General features: G+C 23.9%; 1 protein-coding gene across 1 annotated transcript in view; it reads right to left on the bottom strand.

The window, feature by feature from the left end:
- LOC135923461 (major facilitator superfamily domain-containing protein 10-like) overlaps positions 1-21,746 on the bottom strand; it is a 46,522-nt gene extending 24,776 nt beyond the window's left edge. Inside the window, exons 1-5 of the mRNA XM_065458213.1 lie at positions 21,637-21,746; positions 21,492-21,599; positions 21,352-21,451; positions 12,450-12,553; positions 282-440 (exon numbers count right to left, since the gene is read on the bottom strand). Of these exons, the coding sequence (XP_065314285.1) occupies positions 282-440; positions 12,450-12,553; positions 21,352-21,451; positions 21,492-21,599; positions 21,637-21,645 (480 nt within the window). The 5' untranslated portion in view covers positions 21,646-21,746. The remainder of the gene's footprint in view (positions 1-281; positions 441-12,449; positions 12,554-21,351; positions 21,452-21,491; positions 21,600-21,636) is intronic.
- Positions 21,747-23,086: the final 1,340 nt, after the last annotated feature.

The following is a 23,086-nucleotide window of genomic DNA, read 5'->3' on the forward strand; positions in this document are numbered from 1 at the left end:
ACTCTTAAATATTTTGTATTTTCCAATATTTAATTATTTGTATTCTAAATTGTCATTTTGGTTCTAATAAATTTTTAATGTTCCAAAAAAACAAATTCAATAGAAAAAAAAAATTATCCCCTTCCATCCCAGTAGAACCTGTCTACGTGCCTTATTAGATGAATAAACATAAAATAAATTTTATCTCATGAAAAAGAAAAAAATGATAGATAGTCTAGTTTTTATGATTATTATTATGCATCTAAATTCATTATGCAAGAGATATAATATATTATAATCACCATAATTTTTCCTCTGTCTTTTGGTTCAGAGCAATCTGTTGCTATTGTAGTTAAAATAGATATGTTCGATTTACAAAGTCCCCCAATAATACGCGAGAGCATAAAGGTTGAGAAACAAATTGATTGGGACCACAGGTAATATGAAGTACTTATTCCTAACTTTATAAAATTATAAATAAGGATTGTATGGATTAATTTTAATATAAATTAATACATTTCATTAAATTTTGTATTGTAATCAGGGTGTTAGTTTATTTTATAAAGGTTTTATTCCATTTCGGTTTTTTTTGAAAATTCATGGTTAGGTTAATAATTTATAACGGTTCTTTTGGGTTTGTTCCGGATTTTATAAATTTGATTTTAAAGAAAGATTAATCGTAAACCATATATATAAATCTTAGAGAAAAATCTTTTTAATTTATATTTTTAAAATTTCTTATTTAATTTAACCATGATAATCTAATAGATATTATTAAACTTAAGACAAATTAATTTTTTTTATTTCATAAATATCTAAGATAAAATCAAACATGTGCAAATACAAATGGGGAATAAAATAAAGCATAAAGATAATGAAATTTATACAATTTATGTTTAAAAATAGAATTTTAACGGATAACAAAATATTTCAGGATTTAATTTAGTTCTCTGCGCAGAGAGTATAAACTTAAGATTGGGAAATGCTCACCTGTGGAACTGCTAGCATAGTTATAGCTAACTTATAAAGTTCTGGCATACTATTCTTTACATTTTTCTAATAATTTAAAAGATTGTATCTTTTTCTAACTCTATATTATCAAATGATCGAATTAAATATTCTATTTATATAAATATATTATAATTTTCTATGCCCTGAGAATTATTCTTAATAATACTTTCATGCGACTTTAATAAATCTTCAAAATCATCATCTAAATTATCTTTTGAATGTGAACACATAGGCATAGTATCAGAATTTCAATATTCGGGATCTGATTATCCAAGTTTTAGAAAGATGTTTTTTAGCGATCTCTTTTTCTTCAAATGTTAAAAATACATTATATCTTGGGTCGGGATATATAGCTGAGCAAAATACTTTATTTTTTAAATTTATTTCTCGTGCCTTTATCGTAACTAAAAGTCTTGCAAATGGAGTGTCTACTTTGCACAGGAATCGCCCATTGTCAATTGTTCACTTTGTATATATTTGGCAAAATATAAGCTGGATATAAAGCTTTTAATATATCGCTAATCATTTATTTTCTGACTAACATTTTTGGCGATCATTGCTTTGGAGCGATATTTCTTGGCAAAAGTTTTTTTTAACTCTAATCTCTCCGGCATTAAATAGATTGAGTTACATTTTGTGCAACAAACAATCTATTAGTGGTTTTTTCAAATTTAATTTGGACAGAATAGCCATTTGTCTGATTTCTTATTTTTTTGCATATGTTTCTTGCTTTATTTATAATGACATTCATTTGAATTTTTAATGCAATTATTAATTGAAATGTGTGTGAGGGACTGGTTAAATACCAGATTTATATTTTCAATATTAAAAGGTTCTTTATTAGTTTGTTAAAAAGTCGAGTTCACCCGACTCTGACTCAGAGTCTGAGTCGTTAGTCGACTCACTGAAGTCGTGAACTCGAGTCGAGAACTCAAGTCGACTCGAATCGTGAACTCAAGTCGAGTCCATCGTGAACTCAAGTCAACTCAAGTCGACTCGAATCGTGAACTCCAGCCAACTCGAGTCATAAACTCAAGTCGACTTGAGTGAACATGAGTTTTCCACTTGAGTCGTGTACTTAAGCCGACTAGAGGACGAATATTTCGAATAAGTTTTGTATAATATTATTTTTGTTACAATTAATTTGTGGTTTTCATGCAAAAATTTTAGGCAAAATTTGAATTGATAAGAATTTAAAATCTTCTTTTTTAATTAATTTTTTTGTGAATTATTAATCTTTTAGTTGAAATCTTTTATGGGTTTATTTTTATCATTTTGGTAAAATTATCTTTTTTTTAGTATATTAAAAGAACTAGTTTAAAAAATTTATAAATATTTATATTAAATTTTTATGTTATTTTACATGATCGTCTTATAATATTTTAATGTGATAATTGTCATGATATTTTTTAACATTTTTGAAATTTTTGGTACAAAAGGGTAAAAATATAATTTATATTATAAATATGTTAAATTATAAATTCAATGATGATGTTCCTTTGTAAAAATGACAAATATCATAATCTGTATTTTAAAACATATTAGTTTATTTTTGACGCTAATGGGTAAAAATATAGATTGTAAATATGTTAAATTAAAATTTCAGTGAAGATTTCCCCTAGATAAGTGACAATTGTCATAATCGTTATTTTTAAAGTTTTTTGAATTTTTTTAAAGCAAATGGGTAAAAATATATATTGTAAACATGTTAAATTAAAATTTCAAAGATGTACCATAGAAAGTGACAATCGTCATAATCGTTATTTTTGAACTTTTTAAAGTAAATAGGTAAAAACATATATTGTAAATTAAAATTTAAGTAAAGATACCATAGAAAAGTGACAATTGTCATATCATAATCGTTATTTTTAAAGATTTTTGAATTTTTTAACGTAAATACGTAAAAATATAGTATGTAAATAAATATGTTAAATTAAAATTTCAGTGAAGGTACAATAGGTCATAATCGTCATTTCTAAAGTTTTTTGAAATTTTTTGACGCACATAGGTAAAAATATAGATGTAAATACGTTTAATTAAAAACTCAGTGAAGATGTACCATAGATTATAATCTTCATTTTTAAAGTTTTTTGAATATTTTGACGAAAATAGGTAAAAATATATAGTGTAAATATGTTAAATTGATATTTCAGTGAAGATGTACCTTAGATAAGTGACGATTATCATAATCGTTATTTCTAAAGTTGTTTGAAATTTTTTGACGCAAATAGGTAATAATATGTACAGACATCCTATAAATTTTATTTTAAGATATCGAATTCTATAAACATGATTTATCCACAAAAACCGGGGCAAATTGCCTTTTTATTACCCCGTCATCGGGAAAGAAATAAATATATAAAATTACTATGATAATATCTAATCCTAATATAGAAATTATTTTTTTTGTCTATTTTCATCAGACAATCTTGTTTAAATTGCGGCTAAACATTATACAACCTAGATTATTTTCTGCTAATACAATATTTTTTATACCTTATTTTTATATTTATTTCTTCATAAACGTATTAAATATAGCTAATAAAATTTTTCTAAGTTATTTAGAACTCAAAAACTATTTTCTTACTAAAAGTTAAAATATTATAATAAATTTCAGAAATTTAAAGAAGATTATTATTTAACTTAATAAATTCCTGTTATCCTATAATATATCTTAGTCTGAAATGCAATTTTCAGGAATTCTTTTTTATGAAAATATTTTGTAAAGTAAAAATAATAAAAGGGAGGCGTTTTTATACTTGGGTAACAACAGCTCCACCAGGAAAGTATAAAATTATTGAAATATTTCTGACAAGAATTACAAATATGATTATTATATTTACTACCACTAACGAATAAAATTATATCTATCAATTATATAATTTATTTTTCTCGCATATATTCATTATTGATATATGCAAAAATAAAAAAAATTTCATTTTATTAATATTCTACTATAAATAATAAAATATAATTATAAAGAGTTATAAATTTGCAACTTAGACATTTTAATAAAATTATAGAAATAATAAATATATCCACTCCCCACATGTCATAATTACCTTTTTCCTGGCATAGACAGACACCATCTGAGTTTATTGGGGGGGGGGGGGGGGGATCTAACATGGTCGCTATATAATTGCTGAATGTACTCATGTAGTTTTTATATATTGCATATTTTATCAACATTTTTTACTTGCCGCATTTTTAATATCACAATCATGATTTTTGCAATCTAAAATTTTCTTCATCTTTGCCATAAATAAAACTCCGGTTCCAATCCAAAGTTATTTTATGAAATGCAATGTTTTTATCAGAGACCTGCAGGCCCGGCCCTATACCCGGCCCGGGCAGGGCCGTATTTTAAATATACCCGGGCCGGGCCTAAAAAAATTTTTTTTAAACATATCCGGGCCGGGCCTAAAAAAATTTTTTTAAATATATCCAGGCCGGGCCGGGCTTAAGATTGTTAAACCCGGGCCGGGCCTTAATATTTTTTATAAAAATTTTTACATTATGAGTTAATGGTTATAAGATTATATTATATTATAGTTATGATTAATATAATGGTTTTTATATCTCAAAAAAGTTCAAAATTGTATATTCATTGAATATTATATAGACTTAAAATAAAAGGTTATTTATTTGATATAAAATAATCAAAAGAAAAAATAGAAGGTGCCAGCTAGGCGCAAAATCAACTTAAAATAAGAAATAAATAATATAAGCCTTCTTGCTAAATTTAGTGGTACTTTGGTATAAAAAAATAAGCTTATTATATTTTTTTTAATGTAATAAATTTTAAATAAGATTAGAGAGAGAGAAGGAGGGATTGGTTATTTATTTTTTAAAATAATAATTATAAAAAATATTAAATAATTAATAAATAAAATAGCAAAATATGAATGATATACTTTATTTTAATTTAAATTTAAACATTTTTATTAGTAATCTTCTTGTATATTGTATTGTGTTATAAAGTTATTATATATTTACAAAATAAATTTTAATATTGAAAAGGCTAAATTTATTTTTAAAAATATAAACTGTAAAAAGAATATTAATAAATTCTTAGATTTTTTTTTTGTCTGTCTCATTGGTTACTTTCTATAAATTGTAGCAAATATGATATTAAAAAATAATGGCATATAATAGATTTTTTCTAATATAATTGATAAAGGTAAATATAAAAATTAAATCTATATTAATCTTTTAGGTCTTAAAAAATTTAAAAACCTAAACTAAATCAAAAGACACCGGATTATAATAAGGGAAAGCCTAAAATCTTTAAGCTCATATTTTTAAAATGTAATAATTTTTAAATAACAATGGGATAGAAAGAGACGGAGGAGGCTTTGATTATTTATTTTCTAAAAAAATTTTAAAAAATATTCTAATTTAAATAATAAAAACGCAATTCGCAAAATATTATGATAATTTGTTATAATTTAAATTTAAACATTTTTCATTTCTTATTTTAGTAATAATCTAGTATAAATTCTTTGGAATTTATTTTTGTATATAACTAAGACCAGGCAAATTTATAATATTTTATGTCAAATAAAAATAAGATGAACATCGTCATGTAAGTGTAAAAGTAATTTATGACTTTTTTTATAAAACAATATTTATCTGCAGCACTTCTACCATTCTGTTATTAAGATTAATTTGTAGTTAATGGAATCATATTGGGATAAATTTCAAATTAACCTATTCTTTGCTAATTTTGGTTTAAATTTTCTTTCTTTTTGCTAACTTTAAATGTTATTTCTTTAGATAGCGTAGTCACCAAAGTTTCAAAAGTTAAGCATTAAATCTAAAAAACCTTTTTAACACATATTTATTCATAGATATTCATCTCTAATAGTTCTACTCAAGCCTATTTAATTATTTTTCTTTTAGAACTATACTTATATACCATAATTTAGAATATTAATTGTTACTTAATGTCGATTAACACCAAAATTAATAATGTGAATGTTGACAAAATGCCAAAAATATATTAATATAATGGACAATTTCGAAATTTATTTATGTACTCGGATCAAGAAAAGTTTTATATCTTAATGGATGAATAAAGTATGTTATTATGAATGAGGAGGTATGTATATTTTTCCATTGAAATGTTCTCATAACGTAGATATATTTAATTTTTTTTTAAATTTCATTATGATCATTCTATCATCTCAACCTCGCCTATAGTGTTGGATTACAGAAAGTGTCTGTCTATGCCTGGAAAGTAATTAATGACATGTGGGGAGTTATATATTTATTATTTCTATAATTTTATTTAAATGTATAAGTTGCAAATTTATAACTTTTTTTAAAATATTTTATTATTTATAGTAAAATATTAATAATGTATTATATATCACGAAAATATATTCAAATATATCTATTAATTATATAATTTATTTATCATCGCATATATTCATTTGATATATGGATTAATAAAGAATAAATAAATATAACAATAAACTGATTAACCATAATTCTGTCTTCTATATTTTCATCAAATTATATTATTCTTTTATGCAATTGGCTATTTTTGTTTTATGCTTTTTTTAATTTTAATAGTTCTTTTGTCTTCTATTAGAGTAAACATGGCCTCATGATGATGCCATTTAGAAAATTTAAAATTTTATGTTGACAGCAAACCAAAAAATTTATGTATAAAATATAATAAGATATTTGCAAAATTAATAATTTAATAAGATTTTATTCGTTAGTGGTTAGTAAATATAATATATCATATTTAATACGTTTATGAAGAAATAAATATAAAAATAAGGTATAAAAAATATTGTATTAGCAGAAAATAATCTAGGTTGTATATGAGTGTAGGAGATTTAATTTATATCACATATTAATATAGAAAAAGTGTTTAGCCGCAATTTAAAGATTGTCTAATGAAAATAGACAAAAAAATAATTTCTATATTAGAATTATTTCTTTCTTTCCCTATGACAGGGTAATAAAATGCCAATTTGCCCCTGTTTTGGGGGATAAATCATGCTTATAGATTCCAAATCTTAAAATAAAATTTATATGACTGGTAATTTCCACTGATATTTAATTTAACATATTACAGTATATATTTTTACCTATTTACTTTAAAGAAACTTTAAAAATAACGATTATGACAATTGCTTATCTAAGGTACATATTAACTGAAATTTTAATTTAAGTTATTTAGAATCTATATTATAACCTATTTGCTTCAAAAAATTTTAAGCAACTTTAAAAATATCGATTATGACACTTGTCACTTATCTAGGGTACATCTTCACTGAAATTTTAATTTAACATATTTACAATCTATATTTTTACCTATTTGCGTCAAAAAAATTCATAAAACTTTAAAAAGAACGATTATGACAATTGTCACATATCTACTTTACATCTTTACTCAATTTTTAATTAAACGTATTTACAATACTTATGTGTGTCAAAAAATTTCAAAATTTTTTATAAATAATGATTATGACAATTGTCACTTATCTATGGTACATCTTCACTGAATTTTTAATTAAATGTATTTATAATCTATATTTTTGCCTATGTGCTGCAAAAAACTTTAGAAATGACGATTATTACAATTGTCACATATCTATTTTACATCTTCACATAATTTTTAATTAAACTTATTTACAATAAATATTTTTACCTATGTGTGTCAAAAACTGTGGAAATAACGATATCTATCACTAAAATTTTAATTTAACATATTTACAATCTATATTTTTACCTATTTGCGTCAAAAAAATTCAAAAAACTTTAGTAATAACGATTATGACAATTTTCACTTATCTAGGGTACATCTTCACTGAAATTTTAATTTAACATATTTACACTATATATTTTTTACCTATTTCCGTCAAAAAAATTCAAAAAACTTTAAAAATAACGATTATGACAATTGTCACATATCTATGGTATAACTTCACTGAATTTTTACTTAAACGTATTTACAATCTATATTTTTATCTATATGCGTCAAAACAATTCAAAAAACTTTAGAAATAACGATTATGACAATTGTCACTTATCTAGGGTACATCTTCACTGAAATTTTTATTTAACATATTTACAATTTATATTTTTACCAATTAGCGTCAAAAATAAACTTATATGTTTAAAAATACAAATTATGATAATTGTCATTTTTAGAAAGGAACATCACCATTGAATTGAATTTATAATTTAACATCTTTATAATATAAATTATATTTTTATCATTTTTTGTCAAAGATTTCATAAATGTTAAAAAATAACATGACAATTATCACAAAGACGATCATGTAAAATAACTTATAAAAGTTTAATATAAATATTTAAAAATATATTATTTAAACTAGTTCTTATATACTAAATAATAGATAATTTTACAAAAATGATAAAAATAAACCTATAAATAAAAGATTTCAACTTAAAAATTGTTTATTTATAATAAAATTTACAAAAGAATTAATAAAAAAAAGTTTATTAACAAAAAAGAAAAAATCATTTAAAATTCAAATCAAATCAAATTTTGCTTAAAATTTGGGCGTGAAAATAACTAATTAATTGTAACAAAAATGATATTACTTAACTTACATTGAGCCTATTTTTTTATTAAAAGATATCAAATAAATACTCATTATTTTCATAATATAATATAAAAAATATTAAATTATATCATTTCTTTATAATATATTAAATATTTAAATATAAATAAAATAAATTATTTTACTAAAAATAAATAAATAATAATTAATGCTTGTAATTCCTATTCACGACCGACTCAAGTTGGAAGTCTAAATTAAAATAAATAAATAATTGTATTGTTAATTAATAATAAAAAAAACTAATTTGAAATCACGACTCGAGTTTATAACTCAAGTCAGTTTGGGTCGATTTTTAGACCCAAAACTTACTTAGACTCAGTTTTCGACTAAGTCGACTTGACTCAGTCGTTTAACAACACTATTCTTTATTTTCATCATCAATATATCATTGTTATTATTTAAATTATCATTATCTATATCATCATTATTTAAATAATCGTTAAGGTTATCATCTTCATCATCGTAATGTATTAATAGCTTATTTAATTTAATCATATTTGCTACATTATCGGTGTTTATCGTGTAAATTTGCTCAATTCTTATTCCATTTTCTTTTAAAACATCTAGAATAATTTTTTTTTAGAAATTTTGATGTGTGTCGTTTTTTTATCTCTTTGAGTTCTTAATTTTATTTTCCATTATTTATAAATTGAATATTGGTCCCCAATATGGAACTATCATATTTAGTTGCTATAAATTTTAAAGAAATAAGTTTTTGATATATTTCTTTTTTATATTTTGCGAAAAAACAAACGCCATTTTTTTATTATTATTACGTATATTTCCCGAATTGAGAGTAAAATTTCCATCTAATTCCTATAATTATTGAGCCTATAATAGAAATGCTTTGTCGTCAATTGATTTTATTGGTCTTCCGTGAACTGTTATTAACTCGGTGCACGAGTTAAAGTTTCTTTATTGATATTAATTTGTATTGTAGTTTCTGGGCTTAAAAGCATTTTGGATTGTATTATACTAATTTGCATTTTTCTTTATTTAAGTTTTTTTAATAGTTAAATTTTCTTTGTTTTTTTAATAATTTGAATTCCCTATCGTGGAATACAGAAAATAAAATTATTTATAATATCTTATTTAAATTAGGATCGCACAGGATTACTTTTCCCGAACCATTTAATAGATACTGATATACTATAGATGATGAATAGATTCAAATTTTTTATTACATAAATAGAATAAATAAAAAGCTTAATAGAAACAATTTTACATTCATTTTTATTTTTAAATTATAATATGGTTTTATTTAATCTTTTTAAAAAAAATTGGATCATAGAATTTAAATGACAATAAATAAAATAGTCAGCAATATTTTTAATGATCAATATAATTAATAATCATATAGTTTTTTTTTAAAATTCAGAATAAGTGATTATAAATTATTTATTATTAAAATAATTAGTTAGCATTTACCATTATTCATATATGCAAAATAGAAAATATGATTAAAGAATTGCATTTGTAATGAATATACTTCTAAATCTTTTTTTTTAAATAAAAAATCATACCATTAATCTTCAGTTTAAATAAGTTAACTAACATTGTAATTATTTTTATACTATTATTTATTTGTGCGTTTTATATTAAACAGACTTAGAGTTAAAATTAATAGCAAGTTTTACATTTTGATGTTAAACTAAATATAAATACCTTAAATTACCCATAAACTAAGACAAACTTTTTTTGAATATATTTATTAATAAGAAATTATTATAAAATAGTATTATATTAAAAGTGGTCAGTATACTTGATTTTTATTATTAATGGTAAAATTATATGATTTTCCCCTAAATTATTAGCAACTCATTAATAACTAATATTATATATAAAAGAATAAATTTGTTAATTTAGCCAAGAATAGTTTTGTGTGATTTTAAGATTTTATCTTATCTAATTAACGGTAATTTGCCTAATCTCTATTAAATTGAGCATTTAAAGTAAAAATAATAAACTTAGTATTGATTGATATGTAAATAATATAAAATAAAATTTAATTTGAAAAGAAATCACGAATTTTGAAATTGCCCATAAGGATAAAATTAATTATTTTTTAAAACCGTTTTAAAATATTTATAACAGTTCGGTTCGCTCTTTTTGTATTTTCTTTATAACGGTTCGGTTATGGTTCAGTTATAACGGTTAATTCCAGTTGGGCGATTCGGTTCCCCCTGAAATGTGCTTAAAGCAAATATAGATTTGAAACATGATAATGTGTATAACTACTATCATTTTTCACTCTCAGTTTTTTCTCGAAAATCAATTATCAAAATTAGCAATAAACAAATTTATATAAATATTCATTATAACCATTAATGCCTGATTTACTTCTTTTTATTTTATGCAAGTTGATTCTAACGATATATATGTTAAGTTATTTATAAAATACATTTTAATAGAAAAGATATTTTACAATCCGCAAATATTGTTTAGCAACATGTAAATGATCCTTACCTCCGACAGGTATTTATTATTTTTTTACTATTTATTACAGAATAAATTTTAGATAAATTAGATTCTTTATATTTGAATATAAAAGTTTTCTCATTAAATACAGAATACAATATGACAATAGATTATACATTTGTTATGTTAACAATTGCAAATTCATTAATTATAATCACAAATATTCGAAGCTGTTTTCTACCCTAATGAACAAATGATAATAAATTAATTTTTTTTAAAGTATCAATTTTTCAAATAGGTAGATATTTAGTATTCTATTTTACTTATTTATTAAAGTTGCAAAGCTAAATTGTCATTCGACAGAGCTAAAAACAATGGATTCTATAAAAATACCTTTTTAATTGAACTTTGTAGCATATAATCTCTTATATCTTTTAGATATGTAAGCCCTCATTAGGGAGAATTTTACATTTTTACTAAATCATCTTTTTAAATCATTTTGTTTATGATTTCACTATATTACCAACAAAGTCATATATATGAAGAATATGATTGCAAATATTAATCGATTTTCTCAAAAAATGATCCGAAACAAATTGTCCGACAGATCTAATCCTATTTTTTTAAAATCCTAGTCCTATCCAAAATTATTTAGTAATAGAGTTCGATCCAACGATTTTTTTATTGGATGACTAGTATTATTTCTTTAAGAATTCAAAAATTTAATACTCCGTAGTCTAAATCGATGCTAACATTGTATCGGCCGTAACCATCGTTACTTGATTCGGATACCATAAATAATAATATAATTTAATATTTATTGAAAAAAATGATCATTTGTAATTAATTTATGAAATTCATAAAATTAAATTAAATAGGAAATAAATTAACAGCACCTTCTCTATCCCTCTTTTTTATCGGTTTAATTTCATATAAATTTTTTATAAATGAATAGTATAATGTAGACAAAAAATTTTTTTAAATCTATGAAGGTTTAAATTATTACTTTTAAGTGTGAGCCACTAGTACCAGTTAAAATTTTAAGTATCTGCCAATATAAATAATGAAGTTTTCTACATATAACTAAGCTAGTGAAACTTTACCCCACCCTCCCCTACCAAATCAAAATTAGAAATAAAAATCCAAATTAATAAAGAAAAAGGGAAATTCATGTAATTTTTTATACAATCTACTACTTTTTAAAAGATTTAAGTTCAATCTGAACTCTAATTTTAGAAATAGGTCCATCCTAAAAAAAATTGGACTGAAAAAAGTATGATATTTCAAGGAGAGTGGATATTGCCAGAATGGACAAGTCTCCGTTATATAGAATATTTTAATTTTGTACAATTAAATTGACATTGGAAATAATGGATGGTATTTATTTAATAAATTAAGTTACAATTAAATTAAACATTGTAGTTGTGAACTTACCATGCATACAATCAAAACAGGTTTTCGACCATAATTGTCGGCTACATAACCACATATGGGAGCTGAGAGAAACTGTAAAAAGGAGAACAAGGAGCCTAGTAATCCTATAAAAAATATATAGTTTAGTGAATGGATAAACCCCAATATTAGTACTAATTTTAAATATGAAGTAAAAAAAATCAATCATATAACATTTACCTAAAATAAATTTTAAGGCAACAATATAAATAGTTGCGAATTTAGGATATTTATATAGTGCATTGTGTTTATTTAAAAAAAGAATAATTAGTTATGGCAATGTCTAATTTATAGAAAAATAATTTTACTATATCCAAACGTATTGGGTATTATCATAAATATATACAAAATGTTTAAATTCATTATTTAATTTAGAAACTATATATCAGGGATCCAAACCGAACCTGAACCGTTAAAAACCGGTATTTTTTATCGAACCTAAACCGCTAAAAAAATTTCAGCCGAACCTGAACCGAACTCCTAAAATGCCTCTGAACCGGTTCGAGTATCATGATTTTATGCTTATAAAATAATATGCAAGTTATTTTTAGATTTCAAATATATTTGAATTATTTAAAGATTATCTATCATCAATCACATTTGATTGATAATTGTCGGTCATAATTTTTATAAACTTTAGTATATTGTCATTTTACAACATTTTTTAAATATCTTAAGCTTATAAATTATATTGCTTAGAGAAAAATTAAATCCAAAATATTATTATAAATGACACATCAAATCTGATATCATATTGGCAGTGCCGGCCACCCAAGTTAGTGTGAAAAGATGTTTCAATAATTAAATTTATGCTATCTCCTTATAGATGTAATTTGAATGAGACGAATTTTGAAAATATATTAATTGTGCGGCTTAATAAAAAAAATTTAAGTTAAAAAAAGGAAAATATTGTTCATATTAAAATTAATCATTGATATATTTTTTTATAAATTAAATGTTATTTTATAATGTGCAATTAATAAAAATGAAGGTTTTCTTTATGTGTTTTTTAAATTAATGATAAAATAAAAAAATATTTTTCCTGTACATAATTCGAATGTATGTTTGAATACAAAAGTGTTCAAACCGGGTTTTAGAGGTTCGAACCGAACCGATATCTTAATTTTTTACGAATCGAACCTGAACCTTGAACCGTTATTTTTATCCGAACCTGAACCGATATTCGTTTCGGTTTGGATCCCTGCTATATATCTTGTAAGATTTATTATTCTAATTTAATTTAAAAAATGATCGTACATTAAATTTCCAATGGCCTATAATTTTTAAAATAAAACACATAAAGGCGGAAATTTATTTAGGATATTATAACTGTTATTTCAGATGTATGATGAAGCTAAAAAGTGGGGCCTAATTTAATAAAAAAATGACGTATATTTAAATTTAAAACTTTCATAAGATTTAAAATTTAGCTACATCACTGTTTGGATGATGGCAGTTATTCTACCTAGAATCGACTTATAAGTGTTGAATCCCATAATATTTATCGAATATGTTAATGTACCAGGACAATGCCTTTGAAACTTATAATCCTCTATATATTCGATTAGGTTGAAGTCGGGACTTGATAAGAAATATTACAATATCTTTACATTATATAACAGACATTTTTGTGAATTTTGATGAATGCCATGGGGCTCTATATTTCCGCATAAAGTATATAATTTAGCTTAGTTTCTTTTTAATTATGAAAATTTATAACCAACAATAAAAACATTTTCCTTACACCCCCCTCCTCTCTCAAATATATTTTAATTGATAAATAATTCATAAGTCTTATTCAAATATAATTGCCCAAATCGCGTCGTTTTTAAGTGCTATAAATAATGGATTAAAAAGGTGAAATATAGTCAAATGATAACTCATAATTTTATTAATCTTCAAAAGGTGATAACCTTTCAGATAAGTCAAGCCTTTCTCCTTTTTAAAACATTAATTAAAAAAATTTGCTCTCTTTGGCAAAATCTTGTTCTGATTCATATTCAGGGTTTAACATATGCTTAAAATTCAAAAATCCTTGCTCTTTTGAAGATCAACTCAAATTTTTTTCACAAAAATACCTTGTATTCTTTTGATCTTCAAAGATATTTTGCTCAAAAAATCTTCAACTGCTCATTCGAAGAAGGAACCAAAAAATCTTTGGAGGGGGAGAGCAGATGCAGAATTTTTTGTTGGGAAATAGGTCTAGAATCGGACCTGGACCCTATCCTAAAGTTCTTTAAACTTTAATTCTACTCCTTATCCTTATCTCTCTTAAAGAATTTATCAAAAAATTCTATATTGATAAAATATTCTCAATTTATTTTATGTACTAAAGATTTTTAAAAATATTTACTAGTCGAAAAAGTTTTCATCACCAATGTTTGATTTTTGGAACATCAACTTTGGCGTTGAATACTTCTTTGGTTTATTTATAAATTAAAAAAGTGTGGCCTGTCTCGCCATACCTTTCTTTCTAAAAATGCAAAAAAAAATTTGAACTTTGTAAAATATAAAGCTTTTAAAATTTCTTGATTTTTATGAGCATAAAAACTTTCAAAAAAATCATTCATTCATTACTACGCCAGAAATTCCATGAAGTGCAATTTCATCACCCATAATGAGTTGTAGCATGCATCATGTATATTCACTAATATATAGATACTATTCTTCTTCTCCGTGCATATTTTAATTCAAGATAAAATATTTTTATGTTCCATTTTTCAAACATTGGTAAACAACAATAACTAAATTTAAATTTGTAATAATTTTTTAGATTTTTTATTGCCAGCATGAAATTCACCATTTAAAAACAGCTTCGGAAGCATTATAAGAAAATTTGAATGATGAACATAAAATTATTGCACACCAGATAATATAGACGTCACGTGTTATTTCTAATGTTAAAGAATATGCACTATTCTTGATAATTTTTCTACTTCTACAAATGTATGCATAATTCTAGAATAAAAAGGCTTATGTTGTACAGAAACAATTCTTATAAATCGAATCTAAAATTGTCCATTGAATCAAAAACTAATGAAAAAAATCCCAGAAGATCTTATGAAACCTTCAGTGATAAAAAGATTGGTGTGTTATTGGAATGATAGTGATCCTGTAGCAATACGATCAACTAATCTCTATAAAAGTCAATAGATGGAGTTCTAAATATTAGCCATATATTGATATGGATCAACCAAATATTACCTCATAAAATAAATAAAGGCCCCAGATTGCACAGCAAAAATAGTGGTTATGCTTATTCTCAAATTTTCTTAATTTATATGTTGTAGTGGCTTGGAAAATGCATATTTCTTCTGGCTGGATGTCTGACCTTCTATTCAGAAGTTTATTGTATGATCTTTGATTGAAAATACGTTTGAAAAAACAATACCGCCCTGGCCCATCAAGATACTCAATTGATTCAATCCGAGAGGTAGAGATAAGTCATATGTAAATTAAAGCTAATCGTCAAGGTCGTTGCCAATGGTGTCAAATAAATACGACATATAAGTGTGATAAATGTAACGTAGTTATTCATATAAAATGCTCAAAATTATTTTACCAAAAAATGAACTTCACCTTCCAATATTTGATTTTTGAAACATTCAAAAAATCATATAATGAATATTAATTTTTTTATTTAAACGGGTTAAATGTTTTTTTAAACCGATTTTAAAAAACGGCTAACTTAATATTTTAGCCAGAAAAATATTGAATAAGACATGAGATTTCGCTAATAGATGTCCAAAACTTTGTGCCACCTATGAGCAAAATCTTCAGGCCTGAGTAATATTTTTCTGGATAAAATATTGAATCCGCTGTTTTAAAAATCGGCTCAAATCGAGCCATTTAACAGCATTAGTATTTTAGTAATTATACAATTTTGTTATAGGAAATTTTAACATAATAAGAAAATAAATTTATTTGAAGCTGATAATCGTCTTTCCTATTGATAATTTATGCATCAAAATTCAAGATAAATAAATCAATTAACTTTACAAGTAAATCAAATGAAATAGAGTTAGTAATATAACAGTACAGTGTATACTTATCACAAATTCATGTTCCTACTATTCATATTTATATCAGGGACCTGCAGACCTAGCCCTAAGCCCGGCCCATTTTATTTTTTTTAAAAAAGATATCCGGGCCGGGCTGTATATTTCAAAACCAAATATTTGAAATCGCCATTAATAGCTGTAAAAATCAAAAATAAATAAAATATATTTTTAAAAAATCCGGGCTGGGCCTGAAAATTTTTTAACCAAAAATTATTTTAAAAAAATCCGACCCGGGATCGTACAAATGGTACTTCTGCAGGTCTGATTTATATAATATCCATGATATTAACCTATTATAAATTTTGGAAAGTACTGATTATTATTTTTTGCACATTGAGTTTATTATTGATTAATATAATTCCTTTCAATTGAAAAATATTATATATATTAATTGATTTGCAATTTAAAAACTTGATGGAAATTTTTTCAGCATTCTATGGAGATGATTAAATTTTATTATCTTTTAGACTAAGTTGTAAAAATATACATTAAAATCTTTAGAGAACGTCATAAGCAGATCGCTACCTTTTTTGGTAGCTATAGCTAATAGCGCGCTACTTTTTTCAAATTATTTATTTTTTAGCGCGCTCTTTGAAATATAATGAATGTAACTATAAACACTAAAATTTAGATAAAATATCATAATTAATATAATTTATTATTTAATTTTGAAATTGAAATCTATATTTTCAATTTGTATTATAAACCTAAATCATGGTGTAAATTAATTAAAATGTCATATATGGGTCAGACAATTATGATATTAATCAAAAGAGGTTAATTTTTGCCGGGTCGAAATTTCTTTTGAATACCCAGTCAAGGCTAAATAATTTTAATATTTACAAGCATTTTTTAAATATCAATTTATTTTTATTAATACAATATATTATACTAGTTGATAGCCCATCAATAATGATGGAATCAGAATCTTCTCGATCAATGATGAATATATTTCTGTTATATAAATTACAAATACATGAATAAAAATTTAGTTTAAAAGATTTTTTATTGTCAACATAAATTAAAGATACTAAATATATAATAACAAATTTTATAAAAATAATGAATTCAAATAATCCCTCATCAATATAAAGGTTAAATTCTGATTCATATATCATCAAATAATAAGGAAAAAATATATAATTCTCCATCATTCTTGAAGATATCTGCTACTGAATTAATAAAAATTCTTACATATTGTATTTTTGTTTTACACATTTTGTTTATCATATTTTAAATATTTATAAATATCCGATGTGATATCGGATCGGTAATAGGCCGATACCAATTTATTATATGATCACTTTAAAAAGTAGTATCGGTACAACCTTAATTATTAATAATAAATTAATAAAATGAAACAAAATTCAATTTATGTTAATGTTTAAAAAAATAGTATTATTTTAAAATTTAGTTAAATATGATGTCATATTATGTGTATCAAGAAAAATATTCAAACATATCTAACAAGTTACATTCAGCTGTTGTTAAATGCCTCGATTTTTAAAAAGTCTAACTCGCGATTTTTGCCAAAAATAATTTACCCAAGCTTAGAGATTTTGGAGATGTTAGATAGGTTTAATCATTTATTGACGCAATTTTGAGACATAAGTATTAATATTTTGGCTATTCAACCATCTTTAAATATATGCTAAATCGCGTTTCATAACATTCAACAATAAGTATTGCCCATAGTTCGAATGAGATTACTTTTTGGAGAATAAAAATAACAAAATACACTTTGTCATTCATGGAATAGTTGTTTTTTAATAAAAAATATTAATTTTTTATGACAATGACATTGGTTCAAAGATAGATAGTAAATAAAATTTAAAATAAATAACGAATTGATATCGGTTATTAAACCGGTTTATTGAAAAATTTATGGATCGAAACAGCCCTGTTATTTTTAATAATCCTATTATCTGTATCTAAGATCCATCTTTTACAAAGAATATGTATCTAGATTCTTTTTTAGAGTACCTCCTCAACTTTGATATTATAAAAATCATTAAGGGAAACAAAAAATAAGATTTTGTATATAAAACTAAAATAACAAACTATTTTTGATTTTTTTTACAATTAATTAAAATTTTATTAGGGCATTGATTATATTATTTTTTTTAAAAAGAACATTCTAAAGATTATTTCTTAAATATAGAAATTATTATGTATAAAATGCAGAAATTATTTTATCTAATTGACTTTAAATAAACTATGAATGTATATGATATGATAAAGTCTTTACTGACTTTTATGTTAGTTTACCATAGATTTCTATTGGCGACAAACAGGTAAAAAAAATTATATGGACATTTTAACCTTAAATTAGATTTAACATATAAATGTGTATATCTTAGTATTGGCACTAGATTGACAGCTTTTTTTTATGTACAAACATCTTGAATATCGATAAAACATTTAAATTTGTTATAAAATAAAATTATTATAAGGCGTTAGAATAGACAGATCAAGAATAGGTTCTGGATCAGCAAATTCTAGAATTGGTTGGTAAACATCAAGAATTTTTTGATTAGATTTTTGTGGTGCGAATATATTTAAAGGATACCGCGTTACCAAGATTGTTTCCAACATGTAGATTACCATTTCTACTTAGAAAATGAGATAGAATTAAACCGATTAGTAATTGCCGGATTATCGAAAAGATTGATTCGACTATAAGTATGGTACCGTGGTCTAATTACTATATTCGAATATCTGCTGATTTCAAATTTAAGCTTAATCATGTTTATTTTTCGTTATCGATGAATGCTTTTTGGATTTGCAAATGCACCTACTATATTCCAGAGAATGGATGGGTTTTTTAAAGATTGTCAAATGACTAGTGTATTTTTAGATTACGTAATTACTTCTGGTTGAAACAAATTCGATTTTTAAGGATCGATATAATTTTTAAGACTGATTATTGATAAATACTGTATACATTCTGATCCAGAAAAGGTGAAAGCTATCCAGAATGCGCTAATAAAATAGAATTTAGATCTTTCCTGGGACTCATGAATTATCATGAACGTTTTATTTGAAATCTACATAATAAAAATGTGATACTAAATAATTTACTAGTGAAAATACCTTGGCAGTTGATGAAAGGGGAACAAGAATTTTTTGAGAAGTTTAAAAAATTATCATCTGATGAAAGGTTAATTCCTTACAATATGCAGTTGCCAATGATTTTGGAATGCAATGCTTCTGATTCAGGTGTCGGGATTATTGTAGCATCAATTAGTAGATGGAAGGACAAAATCTATCTTGTTTGTGGCTCAGTCTTTATTAAAATCAGAGAAAGAAAATTCCTACTTCAAACTGATCACAAACCATTAGAGCGATTATTTGGAGAGGAGTGAAATATACCTTAAATTTCTATTAATCATTTGACTTGTTGGGCCTGGAAATGGCTTCTTATGATTTCACAATTGAATATTGATCTGAATGTAAATATGTGTTTGATTGTGGATGCATTGTCAATGCTTCTGATATTGGACATGGAAGAGAATCAGGATTCTTAATATGCTTTGGAGATTTAAAGAATAATTTGGATGACATGCATTTGTCAGAAAATAGTTTATAAAGAGTTGTAGCAGAATTTAACATCATAAAAACATAGCAAGTCATATTCAGCAAAGTTAACAAAGTTTTGCTAGTCATAAAGATAAAGAAATTGATAGTTTTTATAATTAAGAAGTTATTTATTGATCATGCTATCATAGAATAAAAAGATTTATGATACCAATTAGGGAATATAGTGCTAAATCAGGGATACCTTGGTGAAAATGTAACAATTTTAAATTATATCATTGTGCCTCAGGTCTGATATTGATATAAATAATTGTATAAAAAGATGTTCTGGCCAGATAAATAAACCAATACCAAATTTAGAACATGAGATTGAAAATGCAAATGATAGACTAAGTCAAAATCATGATATACATTTGAAGGGGAGAGTTCAAGATTTCACAACCTGCTTGGTTAAACAATAAAAATAGCAAAAGTTGGAGAAAGGAAGTGATAAAAGAGAAGACAGGATTTTATTAGAAGCCTCCTAAGAGAATGTTGGGGAAACATATGTAGCTAAGAATTCAGATTCATGAAAGTTCATCAGAAGTTACAGAAATAGTTATGCCAGCAAATGAAGTAGGTATGGATAATACATTACATTGTCATCAAGAAACCATAAATTTATAAAGATATTTATTCAGGAAATTTAGAAAATTTTTGAGGAAATATAATGATTGTAAGAGCACTCTAAAGATTAATATATAATTTTAATGTAGATTTTATTATATCTTAAAATGAAGAATTTTTTATATCTTGTTGACTTTGGATAAACTATAAATATTAATATAAAGTTTCTAGCATAGTTTTCTATTATACTTTTAAAAAAAATGTAGCCCTAATAGACATTTTAATAAGTACTTCTGAATACATATATAAAACACAATTGATTTAATAAACATATGTGAAGGAAGATAGCCAGAGGAAATTATTAACAAGTCTGGGCAGACTTTTTATAAAAATTTAATGAGCTAAGCCTGACTCTTTGCAAAATTCACAGGTATCTAATAGACTATTATTTATAAATAACTATACAATTTCATATTATGATTTATAATTACTAGATGTTTAAATGTAAATATAATAATTTTGGCAGAGTTAATCTACTGGTAAAAATTGGGCATTTCCATAATTAATTCATTTTAGGCAAATTGAAAATTTTTATCAATTTGCATACCATTATTAGTTTAGTTTGCAAAGCAGTATTTGAAATGCTCAATTTTTAAAAAACATTATAAACAATTATTAACCTCCAAATAACACACTGATAAATTTTTGAGATATTGGTATATTTAAAATTTCACAAAGATTATTGATAGTAGTTAATATAAAGTAATGAACCCCATATTTCTAGAAAATTAATTAATATATGTACAAGTATTTAAAAAACTTTCTTTTCAACCAAATTGTAATATTCAAATATTAAAGGAAATAAAGGTAAAACACTGCTAAAAGCAACAATGTCCAAAAGTATTACGAGGAATATAATTATCCATATCTATTTATATAAATATAATATAAAGTGAAATATTTACTTTTCGCATAGTTTAATTAAATAAGCAACTCGTGCCTATCAAGCTAACCCTGAATTCATTCATTCATAATTACAAAATACAGTAACATATCGCATTTATAGTTAGCGATAAGATAGTCGCAAAAGCTAATGCCGCGCTTTTTAAAAACACAAATCATTATGCATTTGTCGCGTGATTTTGAAATATTGATTCGTTAAATACCGCCTTTGGTAAATATAGCACGAAATATTTTACATCTTTTCAAATTTGACATTTTTTGAAGATATCAAACCTATGAATCAAAATAAAATTATCATTTAAATTACAAAAGTCCTCATTAGATAAGGAAGGAGAATTTATACCACCAGATTTAACAGAGGTGTTAATGAAATAACAGGGGAGATAAATGAATGTAAAATATAGCATTTGAATTGGTATATATTTATTTAAGCTGATCTCATTGATAGTGACAATACATCGAATGATATAATTATTCCCAAAAGTTCTGCATTAATTAAGCTTGGTACTGAATCTGGTAATTAATAATATCTAAAAATATATTATTTATATTGATGGATCTATATCTTCTATTGAATCTTGTAGTTCATATTATAAATGTCCTAAGAGAAAATTTAATGACATTGCTAATATATGTTTATTATTTGCTTTATAAAAATATTTAGAAGAGAAAAGAATACTAGATGCTTAAAAATAAAAATATTAAATATGGCATGAATTGGATAAATGTACTGAAAAGCAGAAAAATGATTTAACTAATCAAATATATGATGTTCTACACAATTTTAATCTATAATATTTATGTATAAATTAAATAAAATTATTTTGTATAAATTAAATAAAATTATTTTGTATAAATTAAATAAAATATATTTTCATAAATATTGATACCTTATTTGCTTTTTATAAATAAAATTATATACTGTATAACTTTTTTAGTGCCATTTATATTTTATAATGAATATAGACTATATTAATAGTAAATATATTTTTATTAGAAAATCTACAAAATAAGATATAATTTAATTTATAAAAAATATATTTATAAACATGATATTTTTCTATAATATTTTAGAATAAATATAAGCATAATAAATTTATATTAAATTATGCAATAAGTGTCCATCAATACTACCAACACAGTTAGGTAAATTCCACTTTATTTTAAACTCCTTTTAAATAAATTATACATAATATAATATACATATATTACACCTTTGCTAATCTCACAAAGTCAGTGAGAGTAAATGGTGGCATATGAATAATAACTATTGGCCATTCTCATATAATTAAAAATTATCGCCCCTTTTCATGATGATTTTGTATAAAAATAAAATTTTGATAGCTAAAAATTTATGAATTAACAAAATCGCTTTGCACTATGAATGAAAATCGATCCAGCTGATCGGTCGCTTACGATATCGCAATCGCGCATCACTATAAATTCAGGGTG

Source organism: Gordionus sp. m RMFG-2023, chromosome 2, assembly GCF_954871325.1.
Source record: "Gordionus sp. m RMFG-2023 chromosome 2, tfGorSpeb1-WG-v2, whole genome shotgun sequence".
NCBI lineage: Eukaryota > Metazoa > Nematomorpha > Gordioida > Chordodea > Parachordodidae > Gordionus > Gordionus sp. m RMFG-2023.